The sequence below is a fragment of the Polyodon spathula genome, chromosome 42, assembly GCF_017654505.1.
Source record: "Polyodon spathula isolate WHYD16114869_AA chromosome 42, ASM1765450v1, whole genome shotgun sequence".
NCBI lineage: Eukaryota > Metazoa > Chordata > Actinopteri > Acipenseriformes > Polyodontidae > Polyodon > Polyodon spathula.
In genome coordinates this window covers 2,198,419-2,217,731 of record NC_054575.1, presented here as the reverse complement: position 1 = coordinate 2,217,731, position 19,313 = coordinate 2,198,419, and the positions used below count along the sequence as shown (strand labels likewise).

Sequence of the window (19,313 nt, the reverse complement as noted above, 5' to 3'; positions counted from 1 at the left end):
GAGGCAGAGCGTGCTGCACCTGTCTCTGCAGGAAACAGGGCAAGGATTGATGGACCTGTCCAGCAGCAATACACATTCAGGATGCAAACTATAAAAAAAAAAAGCTACAACAGGGAGAAACAAACTTGGCTTTGCGTTCACCGCTGGGTTTAGACAAAAAGCTTTTCCTCAAGGACGTGCCAGAGTTTGAGGGTGCAAAATGGCAAGGGGGGTGCTCGATTTGTACCGGTTTAGAGGATCGTGCCATTTCTAATCCTGTTTTTAAAGTACAGTTATTAGAGTCTGAGACTTTCATAAAATAAATGGTAAAAGCTGGTGTACAAAGCGACGCGAGTTCATGGATGTGGATTGTAAATAGAGAGGTCCATGGGACCTGTCCTCAACTCTCAGGTTATAGTACTGTAAATCAGGAACATTTCGCGGGCAAGAAATGATTGCTAATTTTGCATTTAACAGGTTTTTCTGAAAGCATTTTCAACCCAGTTTATCCTCTTTATTGATTTTCCCATCTGTCAGCCCGGATGGGGAAGACAAATCTAGAGGGTTGTACACTGTATGAATTGTGTTCTAAAGTTAGATATTGCACTGTTTTTCACAGATTTGTTTTTTGTAACTGATTTTAACGAAGGGCCTTTTTGACAAGCTGGGGTTGAACTTCTCTGACTGCATTTTTATTTCTGGTGTATCGTACACTGGAAGAAGGAAGTATGTGTGTCAGTTGACGAATTTTCTTTCAGGGCAAGCCAAGCTGTCTTTTTGAAAAAGTAGAAAAGCTGAAATTGCTAATGTGGGTGAAACAGATGTTACTGCTGGTTTTAGAATGCTTGTGACTAGTAGGATTAAGCTGGATTTTAAATATTACAGCATGATAAATGCTTTAGAAATGTTTTGAATTGGTGTGTTGGTGGTGCTATTTGTGAGGCTGATGGAAGAATTCTCAATATACATTCGTAAATAGCCCTGTGGCAGAGCAGAGCTCTGCCCTGTATAGATTGGCAGGGATGGGGTTAAATTCCCCTACCTGCCTGGGTTTATTGTGTTCAGGTGGCTGGGGGTTGATTAGAGTAATTAATGATCAATCAGCACCCAGCCACCTGACATAAAAGGAGGCCTCAGCTTCCCATTAGGGAGAGGAGGGAGCTGAGAAAGCAAGCTGGTGTTTGTGTTTGTGTTTGTGTTTGTGTTTGTGTTTGTGTTTGTGCTTTTTGATCCAGTGAAGGCATCGTCCAGCCTGGAAACCTTTTCTGCAAGTTTTGTTTTGTGTTTTTGTGCTTCGATACTTTTGTTTTGGCCCTTGTGCCCTTTTATTTTGTGCTTATTTATAATAAAATAAATTTTTTTTCGAACTGCAATCTGTCTCTGGGCCTCTATCCACTCGCCAGCCTGGCACAAGTCCCTTGATTTCTATCTTTTTAAATATTTCATATGTCATGTTGTGAATTGTGACTGATGTATTTTATGTGTTTTAAAAAGAAAATAAAAAAATTATAAAAAGTATCTATCTATCTATCGATCTATCTATCTGTCCAGATGTATTTCAATGCAGTACAATCTCCTATCTATCTATCTATCTATCTATCTATCTATCTATCTATCTATCTATCTATCTATCTATCTATCTATCTATCTATCTATCCATTTGTCCAGATGTTGTATTTCAATGCAGCACAATCTCCTGTCTGTCTGTCTGTCTGTCTGTCTATCCAGATGTTGTATGTCAATGCAGTACAATCTCCTGTCTGTCAAATTGAAACAGTCTTTATTGTAGTTAGTTTCCCTCCCTCTCTCCCCCCAGCTATCGCCTGCCTCTTCGTCTCTCTGCGTCGACAGAAGCACGACTCGCTGTCAGTGTTTGAGGACGAGGACGTGAGGGAGAACATCATCACCTACGACGACGAGGGGGGCGGTGAGGAGGACACCGAGGCCTTCGACATCTCTGCCCTGCAGAACCCCGACGGGGCAGGCCCGGGAACACAGACCCGGCGGCCCGGGAAGGAGGAGGAGCCAGCGGGAATTTCCTACGGGAATAGCACTGCTGGATACCAAACCCGGAGCATGAGGAAGGAGAACCGGCCAGCCAGCTGCAATAATGGCACTGTGAGAGATAATGATGGTGCTATGGGCTTCAGTACTGGAACTCTGGGAAATGACAATCTTGCAGCCACCCCCCAGGCTGGCACCTTGAGGAATGAGGGCAGCGCGACAGGGGAGGGAACAGCGGGGGTGAGGAGGCAGCCGGACCTGAGTGCGCAGTCAGGGCTGCGCAAATCAATGGGCACAGCCGGGACTCCATCCTACATGTCCTGTACCTACCCTGGGGGGAGCGGAGGGATGGGGGGCGGGTACTTCCTAGCGAGGCAAGACGTGAAACCTGCACAATTTTACATGGCAGGGCGCAGATTCAGCGGGCAGGTTCTGGGGTTTGCCTGTGATGGGGGGGAGAGGCTGGAGGTGGGGGGGTTTCTCAACTCCCCTTTCCTGGTCGGCCGCCCCCCCGATAGAGGGTTGAACCCAGGGGGGCTGGACGGTAGAGGGGGGGAGCTGTGTCTGAGCGTCTCCGAGTTCCTCAGGCTCCGATTGGTCCAGGCGGATCGTGACCCCTCCCTGACCCCCTACGATTCGATCCAGGTGTACGGCTACGAGGGTGAGGGTTCGCTGGCGGGGTCGCTGAGCTCCCTGGGGTCGGAGGGCAGCGGTGGGGCCGGTGAGGGGGGGCCCGAGGACTGGGGGCCCCGGTTTGAGAAGCTGGCGGATTTGTATGGAGTGGGGGGGAAGGGAGAGGGAGGTGGGGAGGTGGAGGTGGAGGAGGAGGAGGAAAAGGTGAGTGGGGAGTGAGATGAGGAAGAGAGAGGAGGAGAAGCTGTCCTCCCCTCACCTTTACAATTAAGAACATTAGAAAAGTTTGGGAGAGAGGAAAGGCCAGTCGGCCCATGAAGGCGCGTCCCTCATCAGTGCCCCCCCCCCACTAGGGGGCTCTCATTTAAAATGCACAGAATCTTTTTTTAAACGCTCCCAGTGTTCCTACTGCTTCACCTGGTCCATACATTTATAACTGTGTAAAAAAAAAAAACTGTTTCCTCTCTTGTTCTAAACCACTCTCCACATCCTCCCTCTTGTTCCCTCTGTGCTAAACTTGAAGTTGTGTTCTTGGGTTCACTGATTCTAGATAATTTAGGGTTTTATAGACTTTTCAATCAAGTCCCTCCGTCTCTTTCTCCTTCTGAAGAGATTTGATTCTTTGAACCAGTCCTCCCAGCTCATGCATTCAGTCCTGGGATCAGCCGAGTTGCCCTCCTCTCTACCTTCTCCATGGCAAAGATTTTGACCAAAACTGCACCCAGTCTTCTCGGTGGGGTCTAACCAGGACGTTGCATAGAGCCTCCCTAATCTTGTATTCCGCGTTTTTCTCAATATAGCCCAACAGGTCATTTGTCTTTTTAATATTGCCTCCCCACATTGGCGAGAGACCTTTAATGATGACTCCACTCTTGCCCAAGATCCTTTTCAAAGCCCACGATTTCCATCCTGTCCATTTTATAATTAACAGACCCAGTAAGTAGAAACACTTTCCTTTAGAGATCCGTTATAAGGGTTATAAACAACGACAAGAAAACAAACACAAAAACGCCACTAACAAAACTGTACTGCAAAAAACAGTCAGGCAGGCAGACGGACAGACAGACAGACAGTCAGGCAGACAGACAGACAAACAGACAGTCAGGCAGACAGACAATTTCTATTGTAACTGATTATAAACAACAGAAACAAAGGAATCAATGGCAACATTTATAATACTGGTCTTTATTATTTCTAATCATAGTCTGTAATTGTAATGGCGTAATTTGTAACCTGCTTATAGATCACTTCTAACCTAAACTGAAGTGTTTTTTTTAAAGAGAGAAGAGAGGTAAAGGGAGGAGAAGGCTACATGTATGTTTGTGTGTGTATAGAGATTTTCAAAAGATTGGAAATGGGAGGGGCTAAAAGCAATAGAGGGTGTGGTTTACATGCAGGGGAAGGGTTAGGGAAAAAGGGGGGTGTTTATGCAAATCAGTATGTAAATAGATACCGAGGGGCGGGGCTGTGTCGAAGGGTTGTGGTCATTTTGGAGAAAATAATGCAAATGTTGTGCAATATTGTATTAAAATTTATACTGTGTTTCTTAAAGCGATAAACCTACATTGATGTAAACAAGTATAATTACAAATAATAATAATTATAGTGTTGGAGGATACTTCAAATGATAAATAAATAAGCACTTTATAAATAAATTCTCATTTATGTATTTATGTATTTATTTTTGTGTAACAAACAAGCCCCTTCTCAAAGTTTACTGCTTTGGTAAAGCATAGGGAAGCATTGCAAAGCACAGAGAGGTCTGGTAAAGCATAGGGAAGCATTGTAAAGCACAGAGAGGTCTGGTAAAGCATAGGGAAGCATTGTAAAGCACAGAGGGGTCTGGTAAAGCACAGGGAAGCATTGTAAAGCACAGAGAGGTCTGGTAAAGCATAGGGAAGCATTGTAAAGCACAGGGAGGTCTGGTAAAGCATAGGGAAGCATTGTAAAGCACAGAGAGGTCTGGTAAAGCATAGGGAAGCATTGTAAAGCACAGAGAGGTCTGGTAAAGCATAGGGAAGCATTGTAAAGCACAGAGAGGTCTGGTAAAGCATAGGGAAGCATTGTAAAGCACAGAGAGGTCTGGTAAAGCATAGGGAAGCATTGTAAAGCACAGAGAGGTCTGGTAAAGCACAGGGAAGCATTGTAAAGCACAGAGAGGTCTGGTAAAGCACAGGGAAGCATTGTAAAGCACAGAGAGGTCTGGTAAAGCATAGGGAAGCTGCGACTGAGACACTTGCCTCTCCTCTTAAGAGATATCTTCTGTTCTCGCTCTTGGAGTGAATGTCTGTTCAGGGAGAATTGCAGTGGAAAATACATACGTTGCATTTCAAATGCGTTTCTGAATGTGACAGCCAATTCATCCCTGGTGTCTTGAACTGGAAAAAAACCAAAACATAAATAAATGCATTTCTTTTTAAAAACTGTCGTTGTATGTTTTTTTTTTTTTCCCACACGCCTGGGATTTTCATTTATCATTTCATCTCTTTTTCATCAGTCATAGTTTGACACATGGGAAATCTATACAGCTGAGGAGGGACTGGGAGGGAGGGAGGCAATGCGGCTCTAGTGGAGCTGAGGAGGGACTGGGAGGAAGGGAAGCAATGCGGCTCTAGTGGAGCTGAGGAGGGACTGGGAGGGAGGGAAGCAGTGTGGCTCTAGTGGAGCTGAGGAGGGACTGGGAGGGAAGAAGTGTGGCTCTAGTGCAGCTGAGGAGGGACTGGGAGGGAGGGAGGCAGTGTGGCTCTAGTGGAGCTGAGGAGGGACTGGGAGGGAGGGAGGCAGTGTGGCTCTAGTGGAGCTGAGGAGGGACTGGGAGGGAGGGAGGCAGTGTGGCTCTAGTGGGAGCTGAGGAGGGACTGGGAGGGAGGGAGGCAGTGTGGCTCTAGTGCAGCTGAGGAGGGACTGGGAGGGAGGGAGGCAGTGTGGCTGTAGTGGAGCTGAGGACGGACTGGGAGGGAGGGAGGCAGTGTGGCTCTAGTGGAGCTGAGGAGGGAGTGGGGGATATGGAAGAAGTGAGGCTCTAGTGGTTAGAGCTGAGAAGAGACTGGGAGGGGGAAGCAGTGTAGCTGGTCTAGGCTGCACTAGAATTACATTGTAACTGCAGTTTAATATCACTAGACTGGACTGGAATTACATTGTAACTGCAGTTTAATATCACTAGACTGGACTGGAATTACATTGTAACTGCAGTTTAATATCACTAGACTGGACTGGAATTACATTGTAACTGCAGTTTAATATCACTAGACTGGACTGGAATTACATTGTAACTGCAGTTTAATATCACTGGACTGGACTGGAATTACATTGTAACTGCAGTTTAATATCACTGGACTGGACTGGAATTACATTGTAACTGCAGTTTAATATCACTAGACTGGACTGGAATTACATTGTAACTGCAGTTTAATATCACTAGACTGGACTGGAATTACATTGTAACTGCAGTTTAATATCACTAGACTGGACTGGAATTACATTGTAACTGCAGTTTAATATCACTGGACTGGACTGGAATTACATTGTAACTGCAGTTTAATATCACTAGACTGGACTGGAATTACATTGTAACTGCAGTTTAATATCACTAGACTGGACTGGAATTACATTGTAACTGCAGTTTAATATCACTGGACTGGACTGGAATTACATTGTAACTGCAGTTTAATATCACTGGACTGGACTGGAATTACATTGTAACTGCAGTTTAATATCACTAGACTGGGCTGGAATTACATTGTAACTGCAGTTTAATATCACTGGACTGGGCTGGAATTACATTGTAACTGCAGTTTAATATCACTGGACTGGACTGGAATTACATTGTAACTGCAGTTTAATATCACTAGACTGGACTGGAATTACATTGTAACTGCAGTTTAATATCACTAGACTGGACTGGAATTACATTGTAACTGCAGTTTAATATCACTGGACTGGACTGGAATTACATTGTAACTGCAGTTTAATATCACTGGACTGGACTGGAATTACATTGTAACTGCAGTTTAATATCACTAGACTGGACTGGAATTACATTGTAACTGCAGTTTAATATCACTAGACTGGACTGGAATTACATTGTAACTGCAGTTTAATATCACTAGACTGGACTGGAATTACATTGTAACTGCAGTTTAATATCACTAGACTGGACTGGAATTACATTGTAACTGCAGTTTAATATCACTAGACTGGACTGGAATTACATTGTAACTGCAGTTTAATATCACTAGACTGGACTGGAATTACATTGTAACTGCAGTTTAATATCACTAGACTGGACTGGAATTACATTGTAACTGCAGTTTAATATCACTAGACTGGACTGGAATTACATTGTAACTGCAGTTTAATATCACTAGACTGGACTGGAATTACATTGTAACTGCAGTTTAATATCACTAGACTGGACTGGAATTACATTGTAACTGCAGTTTAATATCACTAGACTGGACTGGAATTACATTGTAACTGCAGTTTAATATCACTAGACTGGACTGGAATTACATTGTAACTGCAGTTTAATATCACTAGACTGGACTGGAATTACATTGTAACTGCAGTTTAATATCACTAGACTGGACTGGAATTACATTGTAACTGCAGTTTAATATCACTGGACTGGACTGGAATTACATTGTAACTGCAGTTTAATATCACTGGACTGGACTGGAATTACATTGTAACTGCAGTTTAATATCACTGGACTGGACTGGAATTACATTGTAACTGCAGTTTAATATCACTAGACTGGACTGGAATTACATTGTAACTGCAGTTTAATATCACTGGACTGGACTGGAATTACATTGTAACTGCAGTTTAATATCACTAGACTGGACTGGAATTACATTGTAACTGCAGTTTAATATCACTAGACTGGACTGGAATTACATTGTAACTGCAGTTTAATATCACTAGACTGGGCTGGAATTACATTGTAACTGCAGTTTAATATCACTGGACTGGACTGGAATTACATTGTAACTGCAGTTTAATATCACTAGACTGGACTGGAATTACATTGTAACTGCAGTTTGAGATCACTAGACTAGAGTGTATTATGATGACATTGTAACTACAGTTTAAATGTAGTAAAGTCATATGTATATATTATTCCAATACACAGTGGCCTATTAAAATTATAATTTGGTAGGCAGAGACAGAGTAGAATTGTACAATACGTTTATTATTAATTACCAGTTCAGTTAATTGGACAGCTTATTAAGAACTGCAGAGTTTAATGCAGAATAAAGATGTCAAATTAAAGAGAAGGTACAGAGGAGAGGAGAGAGAGGTGAGAGGAAAGATTGCAGAGGGGGGAGAGGGGAGAGAGGAGAGAAGAGAGAGTGGTTTTAGTTCTTTCCTTCAAGTAGACAGTGTATTTGGTTTTTGGTGCTGTAGGAGTTTCATTGCAGACAGCCTCTGTAATTGAAAACGTTCTTCATCAGATGAAATATTTATCAAGCAACAAACAACACTTTTCAAACGAGACACAACCCTCCTGATTCAAACAAGGGTTTGCACATGAGAGCAATCCAGCTAGCAGAGTAACCTTGTGATGGGACAGTGAGAGACAGGGACCAGCGTACTAGTGAGTATGCCCTGGAGTATAGTGGAGTATAGTTTACCCACAGCAACAGGAGCTATGATAACTACAATATCCAAACCTGAAATCTGATGTAGTCACAGAGACAAATAGAGAGATAGAGCAATAGAGAGAGATAGATAGATAGATAGATAGATAGATAGATAGATAGATAGATAGATAGATAGATAGATAGATAGATAGAGACAGATACTTTTTGAAAACTTTATTTACTATTAAAAAAAAACCCAGAATAATACATTTACAATACAGTACATTAATCACAGGTGAGTACAGCAGTGAAACCAAGCTGCTACAGTCCTGCTAAAATCATCACCCAGGCCCTGCCCACCCTCAGCTAATGGCAAGTACAAAACACACTGCCTTAACCAGGGCACTCCATCCCAGATAAACTCCACTAATATGGTCTGGATCTCTTTTAGAATATTCTCTGGTGGGTCTATGCAAAACAGCTTGTGCCCCAATGTTTAAATGTTTATACCACCCCTTCCCGGGTCTTCTGTTGTTCATCTTCATCTCCCAGATGAGTCCTCAGATATTTAGACCCCCCCCTCCCGGTCTTTTTTCTCTACGTCCCTCTCGTTTACACCCAGCAGAGCTATCTCGTCTGCATAAGCTGGCTCAGAGGCATTTTGGAACGGAAAACCCTGTAAGCTGATTTAAAAAGGGCTCTACTGCCAAGGAGAACAACATCCCTGATAAGGGGCACCCCTGCCTATCCCCCCTTCCTCACTGGGAAAGGAGCATTTAAGCCAGCATTAACCTTTAAAACACCAAAGAAGCCACTAGATTATTGAGTTGTTTTTGATGTATTTGGCTTTAAAGTCAAAAGCCTTCAACGTTGCCCACATACATGCATTATCCTGTCAAAGGCTTTCTCCTGGTCCAATGAAATGACCCTTACGTTGAAACCAAAAATCTTAGAAGCTGCTGGAATATCTCTTATAATAAAAATTCTCATAACGTTTAAACTCCCCACCCAAATTCGAAAAAGGACTGAAAAAAACAAACATTTAGAGACGAGTGAAAAAAAGTAGGAAAACTATTCAACTTTCTATCCTACACTTTTTTCTTTGTTTACTTTACTTGACACATTTCGGAGCCTTAGAAGCTCCTGTGTTGAAAATCTACTGGGCTTCATACTTCGTACTACTTTCAGAGCTCAAAAAAAAGACTGAGGTGCGGCAAAAGAAAATCAGACACGTTTACTCTGTCTTTTTTCTTTGGTCTGATCAAGAAAACGCTTTACCCTTTCTATAGTGTCTACCCCTGACAGCAGGCGAATCCACTGCTTCCGCGGCAACAGATGAGTCTATGAGACTGCCTTCATCTCCCTCTTCACCCTCCGAGGACAAGCTGTCCTCATCCCCCACTGTAGCGACACGCCAGGGAATCGAACCCGGTGCTTCAGTCTGTTCATTGCTGTTCTCTAGTGCAGTGCTACTTTGTTTTTTGGAACATTGTTATCACCTAATTTCTTCTGTCTCTTTTCTATCTCTCTACTTTAAAATTCCCCCCCCCCCCACCCTTCTTCTATTTCTGCATCCCAGATACTGCTTGGGGGCTACGCTGTTTGCTCTTCGACATTGCCTCGGCACAGGCCAGCACATCGCTACCTGTCTGCTCTCTCCAGCCCTGGACACACCAGCCTGCTCCTTCTCCCTCTCTCTCTCCACTCCTCTAACATTCTCCTCATAGTCTGATTCAGGCACCACCAGATTCTCGCTGCTGTTAGTACTTCCAGCAGCTTGCTCCTGCGCCTTGACGTTACCCACCACAAACGTTCCTCTGTTCTGTTTGTCCACCCCTTTCATCTCTCTCTTTCTCAGGACAATGCAGAACAACATGCCCTTCGCTGCCACATTTCAAACACTTTGTAGAATCTGATGCAGATTCATGAGCAACTGTCTTCAGAAAGACACCTGAACCAGGGGAATTACAGCCCCGTGGAATTCACCCAATTCCCGACGTTATTTGTTAGTTCTCTTTCCATGAGATCATTCCTTAGAAAAGGAGGCTCAATAGACAAAATCATTTTAATAGCAGGTACTGCAAGAGGTGAGACCTGACAAAACATTTCATTTATGACAATGGCCCTGCTCAACCCCTTCTGCAAACTCCTCTGGAGAAATTTTAATGTCGCCGTGTTCATTTTCCAAAAGAAAATGCCCAGGCTCATATAACAATAATCTTTATTTTCATAGTGGCGCACCATCACAAAGCGCTTTACAAGAGACTAGGGTGTGTGAACGGTGCATCAGCTGCAGAGTCTCTTACAAAAACCTCTCACCCCCAAAGACGCAGCACAAGGAGGTTCAGTGACCTGCTCGGGGTCACACACAGGGAGTCAGTGGCTGAGCTGGGATTTGAACCGGGTACCTCCTGGTTACAAGCCCATTTCAGCCTCCTGTGTGGTCTGGTGGTTAAAGTCGCTGTCTGCAGACAATGCATCGGTTTACCCTTGAACTGTTTTCTTTTCAAGAGCAAAGAAATATTTTCTTGGTGCATCCATCTGCGCAAGATTCTGAAATCTTGACCGTGTCAACTTGTGTGTCCAACAGATCACCTGTTCAATTTTCTTCATTTTCAGGTCCTCAACCAGCCTGTTACTGTAGCCCAGGGGAACCCTGGTCCTGGAGAGCCACAATCCATCAGGTTTTATAGGTAACCCTTAATCATCAATTTTAAAGACTTGGAACAATTTAATTTTGACTAGTTAAGCAGTAATTTGTTCATTTAAGTAATTTAGAGATCATTTGGAACAGAACCCCGAACACCCTGCAGCTTTAATGGACCAGAACTGACCACTTCTGATTTAATTGAACAAATTAACTTGCTAAATTACATTCTTCAGAAATTGCTGATTTAAGGTTTAATTATAAAGCCTGCTGGATTGTAGCTCTCCAGGACCCTATCATCAGTGATATTTGATTCCAGCTCTTTCATCGCTACACTAGTGCTCTGTGTAATGTGCTTAGTGTATTCCTGACATGGCATTTTGATCTGAACTTTAGCCACGTCCTTCCATCACCTCAATGATGAAAAAGCTATTTTCTTTCTCCTTTCCACCTTTCCCAAAAGAATCTAAAAAAAGTGGGCGTCCTGCAGCAATTTCCTATTAAAGTGCCAGTATGAGGAATGAACTTTCAGTTGGGTCTAAAACAACCATACCGTGGTCTGAGAATCCACTGGGAATAATCTCTGACTTAAATAGGTTTAAAACAGGATTGCAAATGTAAAATCTATCCAGCCTGGCGATATAAATATTCCCAGCGCTACCTTTACCCCAGGTGTACTGCCTGATATTATTGTGTGTTGACCTCCAGGCGTCCACAAGATCATTGGCAGTTCAAAGGGAGACCAGTTCCCTGACTAACTGCGGATGGGGCTCTGAGCCATTCCTGTTAGACTGATCGTTAAAGGTGCAATTAAAATCACCTGCTATAAATCTACCTCTTCCAGCTGACACTGTGGCAAGACATGTTTCTTTTTTTTGCACAAGCATTTACCTGTAATCATCTCCTTGCTCTAACTTCAGTAGCAGCAGAAGTATCAGGTTTCAAATCTGCAAACCGCTGCTCTGAAATTAGTTCCATTCATCGAAGCCTGATTATTAATATATGTGTGTGTCTCCTGTAGATAAGCAACAATCACTGTCTTCTGCAATAAATAATCCAAAATATCTGCCCCCCCCCCCCTTAGTGTATCCCTCCTGTCAATGAATTACATTTTATTTTATTGTGGTTCCCATTTGTTGCTACAACTGTTATGTGTGTGTATTGCTTTAAAAAAAAATTTAAACAGTTTGATCACTTTTTCAAACTTTTAAATTGCATTCCACTGACTCAATATGTACCCGCATGGACCTCTCAGATCTACATTTCCCATCACCCTCCTGCTCACATATGTAACTGAGATGGATTTACCAATGAGCAGGAGGATGATGGGAAATGTAGTTCTTGAGGCAGGCAATGCAATTTAAAAGTTTAAAAAAAAAAAAAAAAGTGTTCAAAATGCAAGGAAGACAGGGAACATACACAGAAAAATAACAAGCAGGTAATCAGGAGAAAGAAATAGGTCATTGTTCGTTTAAACATTGTAACTGTTTTAAAAGGGAACCTCTAACTTTATCGATAACATGTTCTACCACAGTAATTGCTCTTTTACCTTCTATGGTTTCCAAGAATTGTATGCTCAGAGCGCTGTACCTTCCTCTAACCTGCTGACAGGCGGAGAGCTTGTAGCTATGACTCTGTGTCACTGTCGCACTCTCCGCTCTCGACTGTGCTCGCCTCAAACCGAGGTCCTGCGCGTTTACTGCCAGTATCCCTTTACCGACGCGTCTTCTCTCTCAGAATAATCATTGCTGTTGTCTGAGATCCTACTGGCTTGTCTTAGGCTTTTTAAAACCTGCATTGTCTGTCTGTGTTGCCTCTACTTCTCCCTCTGCTCGCTCACTCCTCTCCCCAACACTGCCATTATCTACCTGCTCAGAGCCAAATCTCCCTTCCTCACCCTCTGCTTCTGGCCCTACGGCACCCTCAGTGATCACTTGTGGCAAAGTGTTTAACAGTGTGCAGGAGCAGGAATGCAGCAGTGATCAATGAACAGACAAACAACGGTCATCCAGGTGCATTGTACCGTCAGTCATGACCCCTTGGTTAACTAGTACAACCACTCCTCCAATCCGTGGCTGCCACTTCGTTTCCCTTCCGGGTCGATGATTTAGTGTATCGTAGCGCCGCCCCCTTTCTAGATGACCGACTTCCTTCTGACCCTGGGAATGAATTGTCTGGCCATCCAGTCCAGGGCACTCTGTTCCCTTTACACAGCGCCCTCACAGGTCAGGAGAGAGATTTATCACCAAGAATCATTCTGTCTCTGTCACATCACCCTAGTAATGTTAACATTTGAAAGTCCAGCTTCCTGGCTGGCCAGTGGTCTGCCCTTTTTTGCCACCTGCCACTTTTTGCTTCCTTTGGGAACTGCGCATGCTCTTTTCTGCCACTGCACACTCTCAACACATTTACTATGCCAGAAACAGCTACCCAACCCAACAAAGGGACGAAAAAGATTTAAGAGGCAAGATACTTTAATTTCTGAGACTGTGTGATGGAGAATATGCCCAGAATGAAACCCACTCCAGTCTGACTGAAATCTGTAAAAAGAAATATAAGAACATAAGAAAGTTTACAAACGAGAGGAGGCCATTCGGCCCATCTTGCTCGTTTGGTTGTTAGTAGCTTATTGATCCCAGAACCTCATCAAGCAGCTTCTTGAAGGATCCCAGGGTGTCAGCTTCAACAACATTACTGGGGAGTTGATTCCAGACCCTCACGATTCTCTGGTCCTTGTTTATTTTTTCAGGGTTATGTATGCATGCATTTTGCAGTGACTGTTTGTATAGATTGCCAAGAACAGGTCACATACGCTTGGCAAGGACACAATCTGTTACAAGCGTGTTTATACATTTTAGGCTCAGAATAATATTTAGTTAAAGGAAAAGGTTAAAATCACTGGATAATATTTTTAAATACCACTTCAGTGATGACGTAAGGCTTTAATCTAGCCAGGAGCGCTCCCAATACAAGTACATGAGTGAAAACCCTGGGTAGATGTGATCTACAACGTACTGTAGTGGTTCCAGGGCTTGTGCTGTGGATGGACATTATGTGCCTGCAAGATAGCTTTCTTTTTTGACTGCCAGGACCACGGACAGCAAGAGTCAGGACCATGGACAGCTCAGTGGAAATTTCCAGAACAGCTACACCTGTCTCCAGGTGTAACCAAGGCAAACAATCTGCTCTACTTAACTGCGCCCTGGGCTTTCTTTTATTGTCATTTCTTATCCTGGCAGGTGAAGGAATAAGAGGGCGTTGGGAGAGAGAGAGAGGAGAGAGAGAGAGAGAGAGAGAGAGAGAGAGAGAGAGAGAGAGAGAGAGAGAGAGAGAGGAGAAAGGAGATGGGAGAGAGGAGAGGAGAGAGATGAGAGAAGAGAGGAGGGGGGGGAGGGAGGGGGGGGGGAGTTGTCTCTAAAAAAAGAAAGAAAATTAAAAATTACACCAAGTGATTGAGTTCGTGTGTCGACGGTACGGGATGAACTAGGATTCCCTCACCCCTCCCTCCCCTCACACACACAGCTTCCTCACTCCCTCCCTCCCCTCACACACACAGCTTCCTCACTCCCTCCCTCCCCTCACACACACAGCTTCCTCACTCCCTCCCTCCCCTCACACACACAGCTTCCTCACTCCCTCCCTCCCCTCACACACACAGCTTCCTCACTCCCCCCCCACACACACAGCTTCCTCACTCCCTCCCCCACACACACAGCTTCCTCACTCCCCCTCCCCTCACACACACAGCTTCCTCACTCCCTCCCTCCCCTCACACACACAGCTTCCTCACTCCCTCCCTCCCCTCACACACACAGCTTCCTCACTCAGCTCCCCTCCCCCCTCCCCCACACACACAGCTTCCTCACTCCCTCCCTCCCCACACACACACAGCTTCCTCCTCACACCAGCTTCCTCACTCTTGTCCCCCTCACGACACACAGCTTCCTCACTCCCCTCACACACACAGCTTCCTCACTCCCTCCCTCCCCTCACACACACAGCTTCCTCACTCCCCTCACACACACAGCTTCCCCTCCCCTCACACACACAGCTTCCTCACTCCCTCCCTCCCCTCACACACACAGCTTCCTCACTCCCCCCCCCCCACACACAGCTTCCTCACTCCCTCCCCCACACACACAGCTTCCTCACTCCCTCCCTCCCCTCACACACACAGCTTCCTCACTCCCTCCCCCACACACACACAGCTTCCTCACTCCCTCACCCCTCACACACACAGCTTCCTCACTCCCTCCCCCCCACACACACAGCTTCCTCACTCCCCCTCCCCTCACACACACAGCTTCCTCACACACACACAGCTTCCTCCTCCCCCTCCCCTCACACACAGCTTCCTCACTCCCTCCTCCCCTCACACACACAGCTTCCTCACTCCCTCCCTCCCCACACACACAGCTTCCTCACTCCCTCCTCTCCGTTGTGTCGAAGCTTCCTCACTCCCTCCCTCCCCCACACAGTTTCCTCACTCCACTCCCTCCCCTCACACACACAGCTTCCTCACTCCCTCCCTCCCCTCACACACACACAGCTTCCTCACCCTCCCACCCCAACACACAGCTTCCTCACTCCCTCCCCTCACACACACAGCTTCCTCACTCCCTCACCCCCCACACACACAGCTTCCTCACTCCCCCTCTCCTCACACACACAGCTTCCTCACTCCCTCCCCCACACACACAGCTTCCTCACTCCCTCACCCCTCACACACACAGCTTCCTCACTCCCTCCCTCCCCACACACAGCTTCCTCACTCCCTCCCTCCCCACACTTCCACACAGCTTCCTCACTCCCTCCCTCCCCTCACACACACAGCTTCCTCACTCCCTCCCTCCCCTCACACATACAGCTTCCTCACTCCCTCCCTCCCCTCACACACACACAGCTTCCTCACTCCCTCCCTCCCAACACCAACAGACAGGCAGACACATAGGAGAGGTGATTATACTGAATTGAAATACAACATCTAAACCTGTAATTTTCCTTTTCTTTCCACAAAACTCCTCTCCCCCTCCCTCTTCCTCTCCCTCTCCCCCCTCTCCTCTCTCTCTCCTGACACAGCTGTCTACTCCAGCGATTTTCCTCAACACACAATACAGGTAAAACCACCGACGTAATTGAGGTATGATGTTTTTTGTATATGTCTTTTTTGGAAAACCAAAACATTTTGTACTGTGAGAGAGAGAGAGAGAGAGAGTGGGGAGAGAGTGGAAAGGCAGGGAGAGAGAGGGACGGAAGGAGGGAGAGAGAGGGGGGGAAGGAGGGAGATAGGGGAGAGAGGAGAAGGGGGGAGGGGAGGAAGAATTGCTCCAGCATTGCTGTAGACCCCCAGAACAATACTGAACCCTGATTTTCAACATAACAACACACTGTGGTCCCATTCTACCAGCCTCACCCCATTGCAGCTGACCTATACTTGTGCTACCCTTGTAGTGTAATACAGAACCATTGCAGTGCCACTGTCTGTCTGCATTGCCATTGAAGATCATTGAGGGTATAGTCAGCACACTGTGGTCCCATTCTACCAGCCTCGCCCCATTGCAGCTGCCCTATACTTGTGCTACCATTGCCCCTCAGTGTAATACAGACCCATTGCAGTGCCGCTGTCTGTCTGCATTGCCATTGAAGATCATTGAGGGTATAGTCAGCACACTGTGGTCCCATTCTACCAGCCTCACCCCATTGCAGCTGCCCTATACTTGTGCTACCATTGTAGTGTAATACAGAGCCATTGCAGTGCCGCTGTCTGTCTGCATTGCCATTGAAGATCATTGAGGGTATAGTGAGCACACTGTGGTCCCATTCTACCAGCCTCACCCCATTGCAGCTGCCCTATACTTGTGCTACCATTGTAGTGTAATACAGAGCCATTGCAGTGCCACTGTCTGTCTGCATTGCCATTGAAGATCATTGAGGGTATAGTGAGCACACTGTGGTCCCATTCTCTGGTTTCTGTTTAGTATTTTTCTCTGCGATTTGTTTTTGAAACAGATGGAAGTTGATGGGGGCGGAGAGTTCACTGGGAGAAATAAAGTTTAAATTCCTGACCTGTCTGTTTGAGAGATCGCAGTGGAAGAGTTGAATTTATATGATAATCAGAGAGCAGCTCTGAGACACAACCGAAGGCAGTGGGGGGGGGGTCAGGAAGGAGGGCTTTATCAGCGACAGAGGAGGAAGAGAGGGAAAGAAAATATAGTATAATGTTGTGTTTGTATTGATGTGAGTTTTCTCATGACTCTGTAAAAATTTTGAGTTTCATTAAAGCTGCAGACAGACAGACAGACAAAGCATCTTGCCTGGGTGTTAGGACAAGTCACAAATCAATGTCATATTAGGGAAGTGTGCAAGAACCCCAGACACAAACAAAGTATGTGACACTCCTTCATAAATCAAAGACCGACAGGACTCTCAGTCTGCCCCTGTCTTGTCTGTCTCGGGGTGTTTAACGACAATCAAACTGCTAATCATTTTGGGAACCCCCAGACATTATCAAATAAGTATCAATCGTAGAGACAGGTACGTCATTCTGACACAGAACTGCCCTAACTGTGTGGAGGGGCAGTGGGGGTTGGTCAGGACCAGACCAAAATTTAGGTATTTAAACACCGGTGAAAGACTGGAAACCTCTCATTATATATTGAGAGAGAGAGAGAGAGGGGGGGGGGGGGAGGAGAGAGCACGTTAAACAAGAGGAGAGGAGAGGAGAACGAGCCGTGGTCTTACTTGAAGTAAGTAAGTCATTGTTGGAAGGTCGTCGTTGGCGTCCTCACTACACCCAGATCCCCCCCCCCCCCCACCCCCCACTCAGGAGGGGGGAGTATCTTAGTCACCGTCAGGTCAGTGTACTGTGAGTTCAATATTGTCGGGTCGAAGGTCGGACCAGACAGTTATAAGTCCAGTTTGGTATAAATATTCAGAAGCTTTGGTTCCAAGCTAGAGGAATGTATATTTAAAATGACTTTGATACTTGATATTTCTCCCTTCTCCCCTCCCCCTCTCCCTAGAGGGAGGATCATAGATTTTGAGATTAGACCGTACTGTCCATGTAGATAAACTTCTTTTTAGAGTATGTGTTTACCCCCTCGAGTTAGTTTCAGAGTAGGGGCTGAGAATTGAGACTCGAAATTGTGATAAGGAATGCCCTGTTGACGCTACAGTAAGGGGTTTTAAATGTCTGACGTACACATACTTGTGAGCATCTCTGGCCCCATCTCCGAGAGACTGGAGAAACCCCCCTCCAACCCCCCCCCCCCCCCCCCCAACCCACCCTCCTCTGTGTCGGATTACCTCTGGAGAGTACTTATATAGACGAGAGAGAGGGAGGGGTGGGGGGGGAGGAGATCGAGAGATTTTGTTCTCCCCTCCCCTCTCCTCTTGGGACGCAGATGAAACTTCATTCATTTCAGTAACACCTTTCCAGCACTCACTCAGGAGTGAGCCCCCCCCCCCCCCCCCCGCCCCCCTCCCACCCTGAAATCATTTGGCGGGCCAGTCCCTGGACCCTCAAGTTATAAACAGCCCAGCTTCCATCCCCTCAGAAAGCTTGGTTCCAAGCTAGCGGAATGTATATTTAAAATGACTTTTGATACTTGAGGATCCCCTCCCCTGAATGAGGTGGCCCCCTCTCTCCCCTCTCTCCCCTCTCCTGATTTCCTCCCCTCGCTCCTTTCCTCCTTCCTGTCCTCCGCTCTACTGCCTCTCCCCCTCTCCTCTCCTCCCCTGCTCTCTCCCTCTCCTCTCCTCCCCCTCTCCCCCTCTCTCCTCCCCTGCTCTCTCCCTCTCCTCTCCTCTCCTCTCTCTCCCTCTCCTCTCCTCCCCTGCTCTCTCCTCTCCTCTCCTCCCCTTCTCTCTCCCTCTCCTCTCCTCCCCTGCTCTCTCCACCCCTGCTCTCTCCCCCTCTCCTCTCCTGCCCTGCTCTCCCCCTCTCCTCTCCTCCCCTGCTCTCCCCCTCTCCTCTCCTCCCCTGCTCTCCCCCTCTCCTCTCCTCCCCTGCTCTCCCCCTCTCCTCTCCTCCCCTGCTCTCCCCCTCTCCTCTCCTCCCCTGCTCTCCCCCTCTCCTCTCCTCCCCTGCTCTCCCCCTCTCCTCTCCTCCCCTGCTCTCTCCCTCCTCTCCTCCCCTCTCTCCCCCCCTCCTCTCTCTCCTCCCCCTCCTCTCCTCCCCTGCTCTCCCGTGAGAAGGACGAGCTCACCCTCTGGGACACCTAGGAGCTGCTCTCCAACGAACCTAACCAAACTCTGTGGTGGATCTTCCCCCATAGAGGGTCGAAGAAGGGTCTTCGAAGGCCTGCCCGGGAGGAGGGGACCTCTCCCACCTCCTTTCGGTGGAGGGGGACGCTTCTCCCCCTCGTCCTCCTCCCCCCTGGGGTGGAGCTATCTCCACCCCTGCTCTGCTCTCCCCTCTCTCTGCTCCTCCTCCCTGCTCCTCTCCCCCTCTCCTCTCCTCCCCT

General features: G+C 46.5%; 1 protein-coding gene across 1 annotated transcript in view; it reads left to right on the top strand.

Annotated features, from left to right (window-relative positions):
• Positions 1-2,835, top strand: part of LOC121305195 (cadherin-24) — a 40,746-nt gene extending 37,911 nt beyond the window's left edge. Inside the window, 1 exon segment of the mRNA XM_041236736.1 lies at positions 1,796-2,835. Coding sequence (XP_041092670.1) covers positions 1,796-2,835 — 1,040 coding nt within the window.
• The last annotated feature ends 16,478 nt before the right edge of the window (positions 2,836-19,313 follow it).